The 20150-nt window shown below is 46.8% G+C and overlaps 4 protein-coding genes across 4 annotated transcripts in view; 3 read left to right on the top strand and 1 right to left on the bottom strand.

The window, feature by feature from the left end:
- LOC146174599 (uncharacterized) overlaps positions 1-20150 on the top strand; it is a 128959-nt gene that overhangs the window by 62428 nt on the left and 46381 nt on the right. The window lies entirely within an intron of this gene.
- LOC146174602 (uncharacterized) lies at positions 1352-8330 on the top strand. Its single transcript, XM_084583760.1, has 2 exons — positions 1352-6325; positions 7118-8330. The coding sequence occupies exons 1-2, from the start codon at positions 6120-6122 to the stop codon at positions 7815-7817; spliced, it is 906 nt and encodes a 301-aa protein (XP_084439886.1). The 5' UTR covers positions 1352-6119; the 3' UTR covers positions 7818-8330.
- Positions 8423-10408, top strand: LOC146174601 (uncharacterized). Its single transcript, XM_084584272.1, has one exon. The coding sequence runs from the start codon at positions 8423-8425 to the stop codon at positions 9107-9109; it is 687 nt and encodes a 228-aa protein (XP_084440398.1). The 3' UTR covers positions 9110-10408.
- LOC146174600 (uncharacterized) lies at positions 10603-18175 on the bottom strand. The gene is made up of 2 exons (XM_084583759.1): positions 18109-18175; positions 10603-12150 (listed from the first exon to the last, which is right to left on the bottom strand). The coding sequence occupies exons 1-2, from the start codon at positions 18172-18174 to the stop codon at positions 10603-10605; spliced, it is 1614 nt and encodes a 537-aa protein (XP_084439885.1). The 5' UTR covers position 18175.

Raw genomic sequence — 20150 nt, 5'->3', positions numbered from 1 at the left:
CTAGCTGAAGCTGTTCAGAGCAGACTTTCCATTCAAATAGTTTGCTCCTATCCTCACAGCTGAAATAATATTTTTTATAGCGTCTTACATTGTCATTTCAACGTGAACTAAAGTACTTTGAAATCAGATCAAGTTCAAACCAAGCATAGACCCCAAGACAAATGATATATATACTATATGTGAGGCTATATATTGCATAGCATATGGACGCTTTTGTATTTCATGTTTCTATGAGGTGAACTGCAAAGTTCACATCAACTTTCAACTGCAACACCCATGTGTTGTGTCTCGAAAAGTGATGACAAAAGTCCTCTCTGCCACTTATTAGGGTTAGAGTCATTATTGTATTTGCCGGAGAACCGGATCAATTGTTCCGCTCTTGTGGCAACGACCCAGTGCAACAGCCGTCTTGTAGCGTTGGTAATTTCGTGCATAGGCACGCTATACCTTCTTCTAGAACCGCTTTGAGGCTAGACTGCTATGTTTAGTTGCATAATTTTTAGCAAGCATATGAAATCATGGCCGCTTCTAAATATTTTATTATGCGCTCAGTAAGTGCTACCAACTTCTTTATTTGCCAGCATAGAAAGACCAAAGGAAGGGGACATTGTCGAGGGTTGTTGAAGTCATTCGTGTTCGATGACAAGAGAGGATTGCTTTATTTCAGAAAATGTTTTCTCGACGCTGACTTGTGTAGTCTGTAGCTAGTGAATACAGTTATGGGGGCTGCAACTTCCCCCCCTCACAAAATTACGGAACACTTCAGCCTTTGCTTATACTTGGGACATGTTCAAGAACATCAAGCAGGCTCTGTACTTCAATTTTGAGAGAATTGCTGCCCTCACAAGGTCCTTTCAGGCAGTCTTCTCTTTTGATAAGAAACGTTTCAAGTTCATCCTCAGCTTGTAAGCTCTCAAGGGGAGATACTTCTGCCTCCTGTAGCCGTACTTGATCGCTTCCGGCAGTCCTACACAGCCACTTCATGTGCTGATCAAATGCTATTTTGCTCAGCACTGCTATGTTCAGTCTTTTCGTTAGTATGTTGTCGTTAAGGAAGAAAAGCAACCCAATGAACAAACAACTGAATTTACTGGTTAGAAAAAAGGAAGCACTTTCAACACATTTGGTTCGCACAGTTTGTTTACGACTGCTTGCCACTGAGTCCCACTGATGCCTTTTTCGTTGTCCCCCCTCCTCACGTCCTCTCCCCAAATGGCCTTCTCTTCGAAGAGGCCAGGAGGCCATAAAATAGACCGCCCGAGTGTCCGAAAGAGCAGAGTTGGTAGTCCAAGCATTCCCCACGTGGAGAACTGTCTTTTTTTTTTTTTTTTTTTTTTCATGAATTGCGTTAACACATTTCCGCCCGAAACGGCACTAGCATTTTACTCACAAATGCACTCACTGTACAACCTCTATTGGGTAGAGCTCTTGTGGTGGACAACGCAGCATTGTCCTTTTGGGAAGCCGCACAATGCATGACCGAATTCGCCCGTCGCGGCCAGGGAAGGTTGTGTCGACTGTCGCCATCTGTAATGTAGGCAACTACTCCGTAAGCTAGGGTCGCCGGAGAAGGGGTAGGCAGCGAACGCGATGGTTAGATGGCATCCTCGAGGCACTGCAGATGAAGTTATGTGATGTTAGGAAGTGAGAGACCGGAAAGCGTGGCGTGACATGGTCCATAGGGTCACGAAGAGTTGGACACGACTGAACGACTGAACTGAACTGACTCCGTAAGCTACTGTACTTGCATCCGCAAAAATGTTCAAACTGGTTGCCTCGTCTGTGCTTGCTTTTGCCTTGTAGTATCGCGGTACCTCGACCTCAGTCCGATTTGGCCACTCTGCTGCGATCTCCTCGGGCACGGCGTCATCCCATCCGATGTTCAGGTGCCAAAGCTATTGAAACAGCACCTTCGCTCGTATGATGATAGATGAGAGCCACCCTAGGGGACCCTAAATCTGTGCTATTATGGTCACAATCTTTGCCTTGCGTCGTGGGTGTGGAGAGCAGAGCTCAGATCCACATTCTGTTCAGGACGGTGGCAAGTGGGGCCCGCTGCGGCAACCCACGTCGCCTCGCACGGATGGGCCAGTCATGGGTGGAAGACGTACGTCAACCTGAAAGATGCGGCATCTGTCGAAATCACCTGGTGGATTCCCGAGACGATCCATGAAAAATTGCCACTTAGCAATCTCCTCTGATGACCACAGCCTTGCTATCCTCTGCCTGTATGATATCTGATTAGCTAGTTTTCAGGCTTTTGTCATTTCCCAGCAACTCGAGCGCTTGTGCGATTGGCTGGGGCAGGTACTGCGGTGATAGTATCAGTGTCAAGGCACATTTGTTTGTCGCCATGACTGTCTGCAAGGCCTGTAGCACAGGTCCTGAAGTAGGCAAGACGCTGAAGCATCAATGCCACTTCGTCTCTCTTCATATTTACGGCGACTGGAATCTGTCTCACCCAAACATCGTAAAACACTTAGTCTTTATGCTTATATTTCTCCATGTTTACCGGAGACCTATAAGCATACAGGCGAGGCCAGTTTTGCCAGCTCTGATGCATGTCTTGTTACCGAGCTGTGCTATGCCTGACGATGGTGTGATTACTTTCATAGAAGACATACGACATAACGTCCATGGTCCACTGTGGTTTTATAGCATTGACATTGAAAAGAAATAAGCAAAGACTGCCATAGGTTTTGTGCTGCAGCCCATGAATGCTGATACGGGGCCACATAAAGCCAATATAGGCTGGGGTTTCCCCAGGGCTTCATTTTCTGTTCATGGGCTTTCTGTAATAGTGTGTCGAACACTGGCAACACTCTTGTTGACCAACTCCTCTTAGTTATTGGAAGCCAAGCCGAGAACGTGCGGCATTTTGGACATTTTCTTTCACTGCAGCACTCTTTTATCATTATAAATAAGATGGAGCAGTTCAGGATAGTGCCATATCTCAGACAAAATGTCTGCATGCTTTCTGCCATGTCTTATAGTGAAGTGCAAGCCTTTTTCTGAGTTTGCTCTGGCAGTATTGCTGATTAATCCTACTTTATCATGTACATGGTGTCGAATGTGCATTTTTTTCAAGCAGCTCTTTTACCACAATGCCATCGGCAAGAGTGAATGAGTACAGCTGAACCCTTTGAAATGGGTGGCATCTGCACATGCTGTGCATGGTTGGTGACTTTTTACTTACTATTGCTTTGGCTTGAGCCGCCAGCCAGCTAACATTTGTTTGAATATGCTCTAATTGGCTAGCCTCCATTGGTGGTTTCTACCTGTTGAAAGGGGTTTTTCTGCACTGTCATTGATGCATTGATGTGGCAGCAAAGAATGTGGCAGGCAAATTGTCAAGAGCCTTGCCACCACTGCATTGAAGTGCAAAGAGAAAGCCAGTTTGAATAGGAAAAAGCTGGTTAAGCCACAAAAACCAACAGGCTATCCTAATCAAAACTAATGCGTGGTATAAATAAATCGAAATATTTTTGTTAAGCTGCGTAATAAAGTTTGATTACGTCATAGATATAGGCTACTAAAAAAGACGTGGGAAAGGTGAAAACGAATATGGAAATTTGGCTCAGTTTATAACAATATATGGAAGATATCCCATGAGATAACCGCAAAATAATGGCAAGCTAGGTTTAACAATTATTTCGTTTTTGCGACATTAACAAAGCAAGAATAAACAGAAAGGGGGAGGCAAGGAAAATAATTCTCGACATACTCAAAATTAATTTTCATGTCATGTACTGTGACTTGTATATTTTGGTATAGTTGTCTGGAATGCCTTGAATATTTATATTGCGTAACCTTCTGTGAGGGTGAGTATGCTGAAATAAAGAGAAACATGCTCGGGATATACTGATGGCAGGCATGTTCACGCTGTTATTCTGCTCAACTATACACAATCATTTCCTACTATACGTACTTCAAGGGGGGAAAGAGTCTAATCTTCAACAGTAGTAGGTTGCAGTTAGCGCAAAAGACTAAATTTACATCAAGATGCAGCTAAAGAAATCGGAGTAGCCTCTACATATGACAATAAGCGACAGCAATGAAACAACTTTTTCACATTAGTATCGTGCAAGCCTTAAATATCAGCCCAAAAAACGCAGGATGCAAACTCAAAACCTCCAGGTAGTTACGTGGTCTTCAAAGTAAAGAGAATGTACTGTCACACTCAATATGAGTTGCAACACATCCCGAGTGAATCAATTCTGACATCTATACAATAATAAATCACTGAGCATTTAGAGAGAGCATGCAACTTGCAAAAATAATAAATGAACTCTGTTCTCTGTTTCTTCAACTGAATGAATAAATTGTGAGCAAGGTTATAGTCAGTGTGTGCCAAGAACTTAACTCCTAACTCATCTTGTGCATTGTAGTGAATATTGAGTGCGACTACATTTTCAGAAATTTTTATGCGTCAGAAATATATTAAGCACATGATATAAAATGCATTTCTCATATGCATATTTACTAGTGTAAATTGTTTAAAACTGCCATCTTGCCATGCTAATTACCTGCTAAGTTATTTGTTTACGCACGATTGTCAGGTACAACTAAAGAATGAACAAGCAGTTGCTCTTCAAGTCCGTTCAGCAAATGCCATCAAAGAGTTTCATAATGCCATGTTTAATCCAAGTGCAGAGTGTTAACTCACTTTTTTAAATCATCAAAGTAAAAGATTTCAGTTGTGCAAATTGTTATATGGAACCCAATACATGCAAAAAAGTCACAGCAATGATTAAATTACTTAAAAACTAGAGATGAAATTCTATTTGCTTCCTAGCAGCCAAGGTGCTTTATCTTTAGTAAAGCTTATGTCTTAAATAGGTAACCTGTACAGAAATTACAACCCTTACAACATATTACAAGAGATTTTTTCATCATATGAAACTTATTTATCTCTGAAAAGATCATAGTAAGAGGGTGCCAGGTGAACAGGAGATGTTGAACATGAAGGACACTCCAAGTAGTAGTGCCATTGCTTTTTCCATGCTTGCAGTGCTAATGCACTCTTCTCCATCTCCTACCAGCACAACTCGAAGGATGTCACCCATGTGTGAGCCTGCATGCGAAAACCAAATCACTTCACATAAAACACCATTACGGGTACGTAAAACAATTATGAGTTGCAACATATATATGTAGCACCAAGTGGGCTATGAAGGGGGGCCCCTGGTGGGTCCGATGTAGGCAATGCAGGACAGCCCCGGTGGGCTCAGTGTGGGTGCTGCAAGAGGGGCCGACATAGGCCTGAAGGGGGCTGTCGACAAAGCCCCGATGGGCCCTACTAGGGACCGATGCAGGCAGCCCTTGCGGGGCACATTTTTCCCGCATCGCTAAAAGGGCACATCCCGTCAACTCCCCATGATGGTCCTACTTTGGACAGATTCGGGCAGCCGCTCTGGATGAACATTTATTTTTTTTATATCGGTTAGCCCCTCAGATAATGACATAGGACCGATGCAGGTTCTATAGCGCAAGCCGCACTTGGGCTTGCCCACATTATTCTCATAGGGGTCCGACACAGGAAATTGATGGGAAGCCCCTGTCTAAGTTTTCCCAGTCATTATTTATACACATAATTAAGTAATTATTTTATGCATGTCTGCCCTTTCTAAACAGCCACAATATTAAATTTTACAATAATTCATAACATTAATCTTGCCTAAATAACTTCGTGTGCATCTTGTTCAGGCTATGGAGATGTGTGTTCTGAACAGTAATATTGTGCCGAGTGTTGCAGGCTATCCCCAGCAACCACATTAGGAGCAACAGTTGCAATCAGTATGTTTTAGTATTTTTAGTGCAATTTGCATGAGCGCGAGAACCTAAGCCACGTAATATTTCTAACCGACTTAACATGGAAACAACTGTTATACAAATCATCTATAATAGTAATGTAGGGCAACATCTAATACAAATAAAGGTTAGAAAGAATCATTACACAATAGGGGATATGCAAAATTACTTCGACGTCGGCCAACACTGGGTGCAAAAGTCGGGCCGCCATCTTTGTTAGGTCAAGCGCCGGCTGGTACGGAGCATATTGCATTGCCGCACGTATCACCTTGCAGCCGGACAGTCCCTGAGTAGCGTGCGACGTTGACATGGCAGAACAACGGCGTTTCCCAAATTCTGACCATGCGATGTGGAAAAACGACTTGGAAGCCCTTCCACATTTGTCTGAGGGCACGTTAGCAGGCTTATGTGCGTCGGCAGGTCCGTCGAGTCGGCAGCAAAACAAGTCGTACATCTTTGCCGTCGAAGCCTATACATTGCCTTCATCGGTGTCGACTAACATTTGCGACTCAAGGTATGTATGCATGATATGAGCTACAATTTTTAGCCAGCATTGCTCCTAGCCAGAAGCCATTTGCGCGAATGTGGGCTACTTCTGACGCCCTAGTGACACCCCCGTACGACCGTGTGCTCCGCGTTTCGAGATAGACGTACGCCAGTTTAGTCTGAGTTTAAGCGGCAAGAACGGCAAAAAAAAAAAAAGGGCAAACAATGTATTCCATAGTTCCTTAAGCAAGCTGCGCGTCGTGCTCGCAGCTACACACCAAACTTGGTGGGACATCGCGTCGTGGCCGCGGCTCAGCTGACATGCTGCAGTCAGTATTATGCGCGAGTGTAAAAAGCACGGGAAACAATACTTTGTACGCCAGACTTCACCCATTATTCTTTCCTCGGATGAGCGTTCGTACTATCTTTGTGTCTGCTCTGCAATGTGTATGGCGATAAACCAGCTTCTCGTTGGCATTCTTCCCATTCATTAACGCATGCCTTGTGCCGCAGATGTAAAAGCAATGCGTTGCTTCGCCGTGGCTTGCACGGACTTTTTTTACGTCACCTGCATACTTATAGCGGACACATACAAGAGTAGGACTGTGGCTGAGCTGTAGTAGGAGGGACAATAATTTGCACGAATCGTATGAAGGACATAGCACGAAGCAGGGTTATCATGCAGTTCATGTTTATTAACTGATATCTTATTTATTGATAAAATGTTCATTACACAAAGGTTACAGAGGGATTTTAAGTTGTTGTCCAGTGGACATAAGAGGCAAGTCATTCTGTGTACTTAAAATATATTTTTTTACAGACTTGGCATCGTCTACGCGAGAGCGACATGCTTTAGAAGCCAGAAAAAAACAGGCCGGCCTTACAAGGTTCATCTGGCATTTCAGTTGAACAGTTCTACAGTCACTGACACAACATGTGAATGTGCTGCTGGGACAAGCGGATCGTGCAGCCATATTCTTGCTGCCCTGCGGCTCATGATTTTGTTAAAAAAAAAAGGATTTAAAGAAGCACCACCAGAGCTGTCATGCACGGAGCTTCCTCAGCAATGGAGGCGCCCTCGACAACATAACATCAGGCCAATGAGTGTGCTCGACGTCGATTGGAGGAGCCCTCGTGAAGATGGCACCCTTCTACCAACACCTGCAAAAGTGTATGATGCACGAGCTAAGAAGTTAGAGGAGCTGCAGCAACTGGACAGTTTTCACAAGTTGGGTGAAAGTCTCCGTCGACTTGGAAATGATGAATTTGCAGCTGCCCTGTGCACCGCAAAGGGACCTTTTAAGGATACCAAACTAGGGATGGCACCTCCTGGCTCAGCACTGTCCTACCAGCAAAAAAAGCTGCCTGCAGGCTTCAAGACATGGAAAAATATTCCAGATGGAAGTGGAGTATTCCTATTAGTCCCAGAATTATTCCTGTTCGACCAAGCTGTGCCGCATACATTTGTCGACAGATTCAGTGCAGATGAATGGAGTATATTGAGGGTGAGTGGAGCTTAAAGTACCTCACCTCACTTCCCCCTAGTGCAGTATTGTTAACTGTAACCCTGTAATATGGCAGGCTTATATACTGCAAGCATTCACAGCACTGCACTCTTTAATAGCTGTATAGTCTACTTGTAGAGATGCAACCCTGTAGAAACAGCACGGTTTAATCCTGCATGAAGACAGTGTACTCAGCCACAGTGAGAACACTGAGGACATATATCATGGAACTTATTTCAACTTGATGGGGTAACAAAATATGGTATGATTTTCATTATTTAAAGATAGTTAGAGTAGGACGTGCGAAAGCTGTTTGCCCATCGATAGAAGTTGATGGAGACAATGTAGAATGCACAGAGTAAGTGTGTTTCAGTTTAACATGGGGGCTGATCAGCCGTAGTGATAGCTACGACGTTGAATAATTGTTTCCCATGAGAAATTCCTGGGATCGAAATGTTCTGCTTTGACAAGTTTTTTTTTTTTTTTTTCCCCGAGCTTGGCAGATGAAAACCATAACATTCTTGGCTGAGTTTGCCCGCGTGTAGTTTTCACACTAAAATGTGGCTCTCAACAGCCAGCTGCTGGAACTTGTCGCTTTATGCTTTGTTCTATTTGTTTATATGCAAGTATCCCCTGAGGATGCCAGGCGACTAGAGCTCAATTCAAGGCAACAAGCACGAAGTGAATGCTGGAAGGAGGGCCGGTTGAACAGGTTAACTGCGTCGTGCTTTGGGAGAGTACTCAAAAGGGACCAGTGGACGGACAAGGGCCTGCGGAATCTTATTGAACCGAAGGACTTGTCCCGTGTACGTGCTATTCAGTATGGACAAAGGAATGAAAGTGCGGCCTCAGACCGGTATTGTGTCACCATGTGGAACCTAGGACATCATGTTACACTGCAGCACTGCGGCTTGGTAGTACACCCAGAATGCCCATGGCTAGGCGCTAGCCCCGACAGGCTTGTGTATGACCCAGAAGAACAAACATACGGGGTCCTTGAGGTCAAGTGTCCATACTCTTTAAAGGACAGCGAGCCAGAGCAAGCTAGGTCGGCAGAGTTCTGCATGACATTTACTGAAAATGATGTACCAAGTCTAAAAAGAGACCATGAATACTACGCCCAAGTACTTGGCCAAATGGCTCTGACAGAATGCAAGTGGGGGGACTTTGTTGTCTGTTCAGAAAAGTGGATTGTCATAGAGCGCATTTGCTTTGATGAAGCAGAGTGGACACGCATGAAGGCAAAGCTGGATAGCTTCTTTTTCAGTCATATGCTGCAATATGTTGTAAGTAGGAGGAGCCTTTAATTTTCGCATGCAGGCTAAACAGAAGTTATCAGCCGGACTGTAGCCACACAGGGCAAAGGCCTCTTTCTTCGCGTTTGTTTTCTGAACCATTCGGCACGCTTCCTGTCTTTTTCTGAACCATTCTGCACGCTAACATTAAGAGACAGCAGTCTCTTAATGTTACACTTTAAAGTAGCGGTGCGCTAACAGAATACAAAAAGACAGCACAAAACACAAGCGCAAACTTGCTGCATTTTCATCTTCACCTACATGAATGAGGATGAGACAAAAAACTGGGAACGAAAGTACAACCAAAAGCTAAAGCACCTAACCCTCCTTTTCTGATCCGATAAAAACAATGATCATGTTGTGTCAGGCACCAAAACAAGTTGGTGGCCTGTGCTGAAGGAGTGGTTTACAAGATTCCACTCTCTTGCGGTAAGGCCTATGTGGGTCAGACTGGCAAGTGTGTGAATGGGAGGTTGCGACAGCACAATAGGAATGTCTCGTAAGACGTGGAAATATAAATATCTTCCGATAATTTCACATATGGCTCCTCTAAACCACGATTTCACAATGCCTGCCAAGGTTTCAACGGTGTCAAGTGCTTTTTTGTAATCTATGTATAAAGATTGATTATATTACAAGCAATTTTCTATCACCTGATTGATAGTGTGGGTATAATTCATTGTACAGTAGCGTTTACGAAATCCTGCCTGATCTCAAATGTGAATATACATAATACTTAGAGTTGTTTTGCCTCCTTATTCAAATGCTCTGAATATGAGAATACAAAACATGCAGTGAAAATCCACAGTACAGACCACAATATCACAATGAAAAAATTATGAGAAAAAAAGCCCATATCACTAGTCTTTGCAACGCCAGAAATATGAACACAACAATAAAGAGCAAAACACTATAGCAACGCACATTAACAGAAATGAATCTTCTCACCATTACATACAAAACATGAAAATATAAGTAGCGTTCCAGCATGACCTATTACCTTCCGTACATGACCTCTATGCAGTTAAATGCAATGTTAATCACAATTTCTGATATGCAGTCCAGTGGAACACAATAGCTAATCTAGACGAAGTGCACAAACTTTCATGATAATGGGTGCAGTTGCATGTTAATCCTGTTATTTTGTTCTTCATATTCTATTTTGTTATCGACATTAATGAATAGGACAGTCGAGCATACAACAACACAAGCTGCATAGAGTGAACTGGTTGTACAAAGCTCGCAAAGAAGAAATAAAGCAATACAAAAGACAGGGTGGAGCACTGCCTCTAGTTTCATAATAAATGCTCCATCAAGCATGGCACTCATGCAACATTTAATGGTTTTGTCATCCAATCAACTATATAAAGAATTCATCATCCTCTGAATGACACGGTGCAGGAATGGAACTTTGCACGAGTTGGTCATTCTGTGCATGTGGCTGCAAACACAACAAACACCAAGTAGCTGACACTGCTGGATATGCAGCGGTGCATCATATAACCTCATGTGGAGTCATCAAACGCCCACAAAACATCTGTATTGCTTTGACGCTGAATTAGAGCAGTTTGGAAATTCGTGAGGATAGCTGCTACTGTCCAAATCTGATTAATAACTGGTGCCAGAGTAAGTGGAATCGGTCGGTCAAAAATATGGTACCCTTTGATCCGCTGTATTCTCCGCTCCACATGTATCCTGAGTGAAGCAATCTCTTTAGTTTCTTGCACCTGGCCTTTTGAGAATGTTCCACCTCTTAGAAATGGGGGTATGTTTAGCTTCACACCCTTGCTTTCCAACAGATCCTCAATAACGAATCCCTTGTCTGCCATCACGCCATCATTCTCTTCAAAGTCCAGCTCTAGAAACCCACTCCTTACGACACACTCCCTGTCTGAAGTGGACCCTGTGAAAAGCTCAGAAACAAATGTTACAAGTCCATTAGGAGAAACGCCTATCAGCCCTTTAAATGTGTTTGAGGACTTGTATGAGTAGTAGGTGCTTGACTGAAGTGAGAGAGATGATGGCACCTCACAACGGATCTCAGTAGCATCCAAGATTACCCTTGTTGATGCATAATCCCCAACAAATACAATTGGCATGTAGTCATCGACCACTTTCCTAGATGCCCACAATGGCAAAGTGCCCAATTTACCATAAAGGAAATTCAGCCATGATGTGCATATCCTAGACACTGTTGACTGCGTAATGCCAAACCTATGTGCAAGGTCAGTCTCAAACAATCCCAGGCGCAACCTAACCAAAACCAAGAAAAGCTGGTTCTCAGTGCTGAGCTTTCTCTTGCGGCCCCTTGTTGCAGAGGATCCCTCGGCACGCAACACATTGCAGCCACCATCGCCAGCCTCCAGGAATACAAGGAGGGATGTGAAGTGCTCATAGCTCGGCAGCCCGGTATAGAACTGAAGAGCTTCATCTGATTGCTTGAACCGGTCGATACAAAAAGGAGATGTTCTTTCTTTTTCTACATTGAGCTGCTGAGTCACGCTATCTTTTTCTGATCGCAGCTCTTGAATTTCAGCCCTTGCTGATTGCAGCTGCTCTCTCAGATGGCTGCATTCATCACGAAGTTTTCTGATATCCTTGTCTTGTCTGTCAATCACAGCGACCAGATGTTCAACTTTTTCATGGTGCGCATGATCTGCACCAGCATGCTCAGACATATCTCCAGTCTGCACATCCATGTTGCCGTCGCTAGAATCAGGTGGAGTCTGCTGTGGTGCATTTGGCGTTAAATCTTGCACCGGCAGCAGTTGATCCTGCAGCTTGGCGGCTTGCCTGGCTGGCAGTGCTGCACGCTGCTTCGGGGGCTTCCGCTGCTTGCGCTGTTTGGCAAAGTTAAACACAGAAGGTACTGCTGTGTCTCTGAGGATGTTGTGACCACTAGCCACTCCAGGAATGTAGTCACACACTCGAAAGTGTTTCGAGCATACTTTCGTATACTCAGACACTTTAAAATTCGGGCCTTCATCTCTCTTGATCGCGATGATCCACTTCTTGCGAAGCGCGATATCCTTGGGGAAACGGTGAAAAGACACCTATAAAAAAAAACATGAACAACTGTTACTTAACCTAAATCTTGAGGTAACATGATGACCTAAAGTTCCTTTAGCTACAATGAATAACAAATAACTTGTTAGGAGCTGCTTTGATTCCAGTCACCACATGAAACTTGCTTACTTTGAAAAAGTCAGGGAGCACCTGTGAACAACTGTGTATTGATGCTAACATCGGACACGCACTCCCGGTCAGTGGCATAGAGTCTCAGGTGACTGCGGCCTGAGTGATATCAACTCGTCATTAATATAAAGTCATGAGCAGTGTTACGTCGGGTTCACAACATTTTATTTAACTTCGTCCGGCCCCAGCCGTGACAACACTCAAGAAAAACACACACCGCATTCCACTGCACCGCTGATATGTGTGACGCCAGTCTCCCACGCCTGGTTACTAGTCTAGAGCACACTCGCACCACACCGCGGCAGGAACGCGCAACTGCCCCACCGCTAAACTCCGAACACAACACTCCTCCACCCTTAGTTCGGACTCAACAGTCGGCCAGAGCCAGCACAAAGTCCCGCAGATGGGACGGAGCCTTCCGAGCTCGAAGTGAGCGACGTAGGGTTGGTGGCTCAGCAGGGTCACTTTTCTCCCCTGACGACAGTGGTAGAGGCATAGCCATTGGTACTGTTTGTGGTGTGACAGTATCGTCAGAGGAAGGTTCAGCTGTTGGCTGCTCCTCCACTGGTTGGTCTTCAGGTGGCTCGCTGCTCACTACTTCGGGTGGTGTTCCCTGCATAGGACAAGCTTCTACCGGTGGCCCTCCTTGTGAGGGGCAGACTTCTGGCTGCTGTTCTGTGGGTACTGGTCCTTCACCTATGCAAGGGGTAGCGGCCCGTCGACGGAGCTGGTCCACATGCCGGCGCAACACTCGGCCATCTGGCAGCGTAACTTCGTAGGAGATTGGGCCTGTGGCTCGGGCTACCACAGCAGAGACCCATGGAGGCCCCTGGCCATAGTTGCGTGCAAACACCGGGTCTTCAGGTTGGAATGAACGTGGCATCGGCAGCGTTCCTGTATGCTGGGAAGACCTGTCTGGGGCCCTGTCCGGATGCAACCGGTCCAGCATGGTTAACAGCCGGCGGCCCATCAAAAGTTCGGCTGGTGATCGCCCTGTGCCTGTGTGCGGGGTTACATGTTGCTGTAACATGAAATCTGCTAGCCGCCGTGACCAATTCCCCTGAATAATGCGGGACAGTGCTTCTTTAGTGGTTCGCACCATCCTTTCAGCTTTACCATTTGTGGACGGGTGAAAGGGTGCAGAAGTCACCTGACGAATTAGGTTGGCATCGAGAAACCCCCGAAACTCGGCAGACGTAAACTGAGGCCCGTTGTCAGACACGATAGTGGCTGGAAGGCCATGTGTTGCAAACAGCTTCCGCAGAGCGTTGATCACAGTGAGTGATGTCATCGATGAAACTGGAATGACCTCCAGCCACTTTGAATACGAGTCCACCACGATCAAGAACGTCTGTCCTTGGAACGGCCCTGCAAAGTCAATGTGTAGGCGGGACCATGGTGTCCGCGTCGTCTCCCATGGATGGACTGGTGCTCTGGGCATCTCTGGCCGTGTCTCCTGACATGGAGAGCATCGTCGCACCCATTCCTCAATAGCTGCATCGATTCCCGGCCACCATACATAACTGCGGGCAAGTGCCTTCATCCGAACAATTCCTGGGTGCCCGGCATGCAAGGCTTCAAGAATCCTGGAATGTAACTTCTGCGGAATAACTACACGGTCACCCCACAATAAACAGCCCTTGTGGGCCGATAGTTGATTTTGCCTGACCACGAATGGTGTGAACTCAGAACTAATGCTGTGCTTTGGTGGCCACCCCTTCCATGCCCAGTTGAGTACACGGGATATTATACGGTCCTTGGCAGAATACGTGGCAATGTGAGCCGCATGGAGTGGGGGTTCTGGAAGAGTGTCCAAGAGCATAATGATCTCAGCTGGGGACGGATCCTCGGGTTGCTGGTTTGTCAGGGGAATTCTGCTGAGGCCGTCCGCGTGGCCCAGCTGTTTTCCAGGCTGGTGAAGGAGAGAGTATTGGTACCCATTCAGAAAAATGGACCAGCGCAGCATCCGAGGGGACAACATCTGCGGCGTCTGGCGGTCTGGTGCAAACAATCCCAGAAGTGGCTTGTGGTCCGTGTGGATCTGAAACGGCCGGCCATATACATAGTCGTGGAACTTTTTTACGCCTGCAACTACTGCAAGTGCCTCTTTATCAATCTGAGCATAATTCCGCTCAGTAGTAGACAGCGTCCTTGAGTAGAATGCAATTGGTGCTTCTCTGCCATCTGGCATTTTGTGACTTAGCACAGCCCCTATTCCATATGGTGAGGCATCACAAGCCAGAATGAGTGGTTTGTTCTCATCAAAATGCACCAAGACCTGGTTGGATGACAGGAGGTGCTTCACATTATCAAACGCTCTCTGCTGTGTGTGACCCCAGACCCAGGGCGCATTTTTGTTCAAGAGCCGATGCAGTGGTTCTGCGACAGTTGCCTTATGGGGCAGAAATGCATGATAAAAGTTGAGGAGCCCCAGGAATGCCTGTAGCTCTGTCTTGCCTGCAGGACGTGGTGCCTTCACAATCGCTTGAGTCTTCTCCGGCATTGGATGAATTCCCTCGGCGTCGACTCTAAACCCCAAAAAATCTACTTCAGCCACCCCAAGCTGGCATTTCTCTTTCTTGACCTTAAGCCCCACATCTTGGAACCTTCTGAGAACTTCACGAAGACGACTGAGCAGCTCTTCTTCCGAGGTTCCAGCAACAATGACATCATCAAAGTAAGCAACAACCCCAGGCACTCCCCGTAGAAGGTTTTCCATGAGACTCTGGAAAATGACGGGTGCGGTGCTGACCCCAAATTGAAGTCTGTGGACACGGAAAGCTCCCCGGTGGGTTACGATAGTCTGCACTTCCGCCGCTTCCTTGGTCACTGGCAGTTGCTGGTAAGCCTGAGCCAAATCGAGTTTAGCAAACACAGTTGCACCGGAGAGGGACGACAGCACATGGCTCACCACTGGTACTGGATATGCATGTTGCTGCAATGCTTTGTTTATTGTGCACTTGTAGTCTGCACAGATACGGATGTCCCCATTAGCCTTCAAAGGAGTGACGATAGGTGTTTCCCATCTTGCATGATCAACTGGCTCCAGGACCCCTTGCTGAATGAGCTTGTCCAGCTCTGCATCGATTTTTGGACGAAGTGCAAAAGGTACTCTGCGTGCCCTCAGTCGGATTGGCTCAACCTTGGCATTGAGTGCAAACTGCACAGGTGGCCCTTTGTAACACCCCAGTGCTCCATCAAACACTGAACTGAACTCCTGGAATATGTCAGCACTCAAGTGGAATGGCTGGTTGATATGCTGCACTCCTGTAATGTTGATACCCAATGCTGGGAACCAGTCCAGTCCAAGCAGACTTGGACGCTCACCCTTGACAATGATAAGACGTAACAGGCCATCGAAATCCTTAAACTTCACTCTGAACGTGCCATACCCATGCACGGCTATGCGATTGGCCTGGTAATCCTTCATCATGATATCCAGTGGTTTCAGCAATGGCAAACGGCCGCTCGGGAAAATCCGCCTGGCTGTGGCTTCAGATACGAGTGAAAAAGTTGACCCCGAATCCACCTCCATTCGGCATGGATTACCTTCAATTTCGACCACCTCATGTACCTTCTTCAGGGCGGGTGCAGGCACATCGTGTATAGCGGTCGCAGTTTGGTCGTCGCAGTAGGAAATATTCGCGCCAGGCGTCCTGCTGTCAGTCTCGGAGTTCTGGCGGTAGTTCCTTGGCTTCCGCGAACGGCAGACCCTCAATATGTGACCAATTTTTCCGCAGCCCCTACACTGGGCGTTCCTGAAACGGCACAGACGACGTTCGTGGGGGCCGCCGCAACCAGCACAGGTGACGCCCCCTGTTCCTTCTGGGTCCGTCCGCTGGGCAGGAATGTTCCGTAGACGCAAGACATCTTCGGTGGCGTCTTGCTCATTATCGACGTCCGAGCTCGTTCCCTGATGTACTGGCTCGATGCGCGGCGTGGTTGGACCTGGACGGACGCCGCGGTTAGCTTCCCGGTCGATGGCCTCGGCAGCGGTTGCCTCCTCCACAGCACTAGCGAGGGTCACTTCTTTCTCGGCCAAAAGTTGTCGCTTTACCTTGTCGTTCCGCAACCCGAAAACAAAACGGTCTCGAAGCGCGGTGTCCAGGGTGGTGAAATTACAATGCTGCGCCGTGGTTCGAAGGGCAGCAAGGTAGGCGGCCACCGGCTCTCCCTGTGCCTGGTCGCGTCGGTGGAACTCGTACGTATCGCCTTGCGAGCTCCGGCGGCCTCGGGGCCAGGTGCTCCCTGAGCACGGCGAGTATTGTTTCGAACGGGGTATCTCCGAGCTGGGCCGGCGCGACGAGCGCTTTCACCAACTGAAAAGTGGCGGAGCCGCAACGACTAAGGAACGTGGACCGCTTTTTCCCGCCGTCTGTTATACCTTGCGCATCCAGGAAGAACTCGAAACGCTGTGCATAATCTTCCCAGTCCTCGGGGCGGGACAAGTCAAAAACTTCAATGTAGCCCTCGCTGGCGGTGGCGGCCATGCTGCACAGGTGGGCGTCCGCGATGTCAACTTCCCTTAGCCGCAGCAGAAACGACGTCGACCCAGCATCCCATCCTCGTCGCCAATGTTACGTCGGGTTCACAACATTTTATTTAACTTCGTCCGGCCCCAGCCGTGACAACACTCAAGAAAAACACACACCGCATTCCACTGCACCGCTGATATGTGTGACGCCAGTCTCCCACGCCTGGTTACTAGTCTGGAGCACACTCGCACCACACCGCGGCAGGAACGCGCAACTGCCCCACCGCTAAACTCCGAACACAACAAGCAGACTTGTCTAAAGCCCTGCAGTTACCAGCAAAGTGAAATCATAGCATAGCTGCAGTGCTAAAGGCACTGTGTTTCCGCCTTTCTTGCCTGTCTTATACAGCCTCGCTAGAGCAGAGCCCGAGCTTCAAAACTAGTAGCCTTTGCTCCTCAGTGGACCGCTCGAACGCTATAGACAAGCCTGCTCACGCCGCTTAGGCAATATTCGTTGCACGATTTTACAATGATGTCTGCACCTGTGCAGAACGTACACAAATGAATGTAAGCTTATTTGCGTGTGTTACCAGCTTTCGCCACGAAGTAATGCTGGACGTATTTAAGCGCGATCGCGGGCACACAGCAGTTCGAAGCAGCCCACAATCTTCAACGCGACCGGGTGCAGAAATAATCGAGCCCTAGCGTTTGGTTCCGTGTGCAGCTCTTGCAGCTGTTTCTACAGCCAGAGGCGCTTCTTCTACAGCTAACCAGCGGAGCACTCGAACGGAACGCTCTAGACAAGCCTGCATGTTCACGTCGCTTAGGCAAGGTTCGTTGCACGATTATTTTCGATAATGTCCGCACTTGTGGAGAACATACACAAATGAACGTAAGCTTTTATTTATGCGTGTTACCAGCTTTCGCCACGGAAGATTTCTGGACGTATGAAGTTCATTCGCGGCCACATCGCGCATCGGAGCCGCCAACAATCTTCGACGCGACCGGGTGCAGAAATAATCGCTAGCGTTTGGTTCTGCATGCGGCACAAATCAGCCGTTTATACAGCTAAGCCCTGCTAAGTTGCTTGCTGCATCAAGCCTGAGAACTATCGCGGCACCGTGGGAAACGCGAGATGGACGCACTCTGCATCATGCGCGATAACTAAGCGCCGAGGACGTTATCAAACGGCGCAGTCATTGAGTTTCGCTACAAACACCGGCTAGCATAAAACTAGCTTAGTTTACACACCTTGGCTCATGCGCCAAGAACAATTGCGGTAGCTCTTCAGACGCGGCCATTTCATCACGGAGCAACAACCGCAACATCGAGCAGCATGTACCTTTTTTCCGTCGCTATCGATGATTCCTCGCTGTTTACATAGCGGAACGCAGCAGTGCGACGGCATCGTCCAGCGAGCAAAGAGCGAGCAATTAAAAATCGTGTAGAACACAAATATGCTCCGAACAAGCAGCACGCTGTACCAAGATACACTGCGTCGACGGCGACTGCTGGCTGGCGGCTGCCGTCGGCTACGTTCCTTGACCCAACAAACATGGCTGACATGGTTACTTTTGCTATAACTAGATGGCGCTACCTATTTTGCATATCTCCTATTGCACGCACACCTTCTAGCCCCATTGCGGCCGATGTGGGACCTACAGCGGTTTTGTGTGGGCAGCCCCAATATGGCTGGGTGTTGTTTTTGAACCTAAAGCCCACCTGCGGTTGCATGTGCCTTCAAATTTCCCACAAGGGACCAATTTTGGTACCTCGCGGGCACGCTCGCTTTCTAGCTCCATTACAGCCTAGGTGGGACATCTTGCCGACCTGCAAGCATCTGAGTAGTCGAAAAAAATTGGGACAGGAAAAAACTGCATACATGCCGTAACCGACAGTTTAGGCTATGGCACGTGTGCGAAACATACTAAAACAAGGAACATAGTTAAACGCTGCAAAACAAGATGCCGAAGAGGTTGCACATGCTGTCGCAAGGTATAGCAGGAATACGCCACTTTACAAAACCCATACTGCCACAGCAAGTAGTTTTGAAACTCGGTTATGCAGGCAGCTTGCAGGTTTCCCCTGGGAGCGGCATTCTTGCCTCCAAGCATACCAATGCTCTGGTCAGGCAAGAACATGGATGAGAAGTTTGAGAGGGCTCTCTGTCAACTGTGGTCTGAAAATAGACATACAAAAATTTCAAAGGTCAGGGGTGGCTCAGATGATTGCAACCACTGCTCAAAAAGTGAAACACGCACGCATGCACCATCACACACAGTGCACAAAGAATGTGTAATCAAACTTCATGCAGAGTAATTCAAAAGAATCAAGATAAGAACAAGAAATTGCACATATGCAGAAGCTCACAATTTAGGCCATAGCAAACATGCGAAACATATAAAAGGAACATTAAACCAAGGGAAAAAAAAAATGCCTAGGAAATGTACATGTTACTGAAAAAGCAGGCACATGAGCTTTTGCAAAACCCCGCATAACACAGCATATAATTTAAAGGGCAACTCCGGAGGTTTCTCAACATTCGATTATTGTAAAAATTTTACTGTAGGTTGTCCTCTCCGCCCTCACATATTCTACTAAATTTGGGCACCGTGCGATAATTCCTTCGCATGCAACACGATCTTAACATGTGCAGTTTTCGTGGCGTCGCTTGAAATGATTTTTACGGGCAACACTGCGTTTGTGATGTCACAAACGGTATGCCAGTGTTACTGCCCACTCTCCACGTGATCATGAAAATTTGAGGCCCGTATTTGACTATCTCAGATATTTTATGCACTCAGTCATGATTTTCATGCTTTATTTCCACCATCCAACGCGCACGTGAGTGTTTTTCAAATACTGTATGTGACGTCACCGTTTCGTCGCCTGGAATGTCGTTTCTGGCCACGAAAGCAGTTTCGGTTTGCTGTTTTTTTTTTTTTAAACAGTTCTACTTGGCATTTTGAAAAACTGTTTTTTTGCGTTGGAGTCGGGGCACACTGTGGAATATAATGCAATCAAAAGCTCAAAATGAAAATACCACTGGAATTGCCCTTTAATGATCTGCAATCGTTATATATAGCTGGCACGGCAGCATAAAAATGATTGAAGGACTAATGGAATGATGTGTATGCTAGATGCATTGCTTCCGGTGTGCATGCCAGCACAGACATGACTAGTGCATTGTCATAAATAATACAGCCAGCTTGCAGGTTTCCCCTCGGAGCAGTATTCCGACCTCCAAGCATTCTCATAATTCTTTAGACAAGCGAGAACAACACCCAGCCAAAGCTCAAAAATAAAGGGAACAAGCATTTAAGAACACACACACTGCACAAGGAATGTGCCATCAAATTTTAAGAACAAAACTTTTGCAAAAGT

The sequence above is a fragment of the Amblyomma maculatum genome, chromosome 11, assembly GCF_055883805.1.
Source record: "Amblyomma maculatum isolate TAMU_Amacu chromosome 11, ASM5588380v1, whole genome shotgun sequence".
Lineage (NCBI taxonomy): Eukaryota > Metazoa > Arthropoda > Arachnida > Ixodida > Ixodidae > Amblyomma > Amblyomma maculatum.
This window is presented reverse-complemented; position numbering and strand designations above follow the sequence as displayed.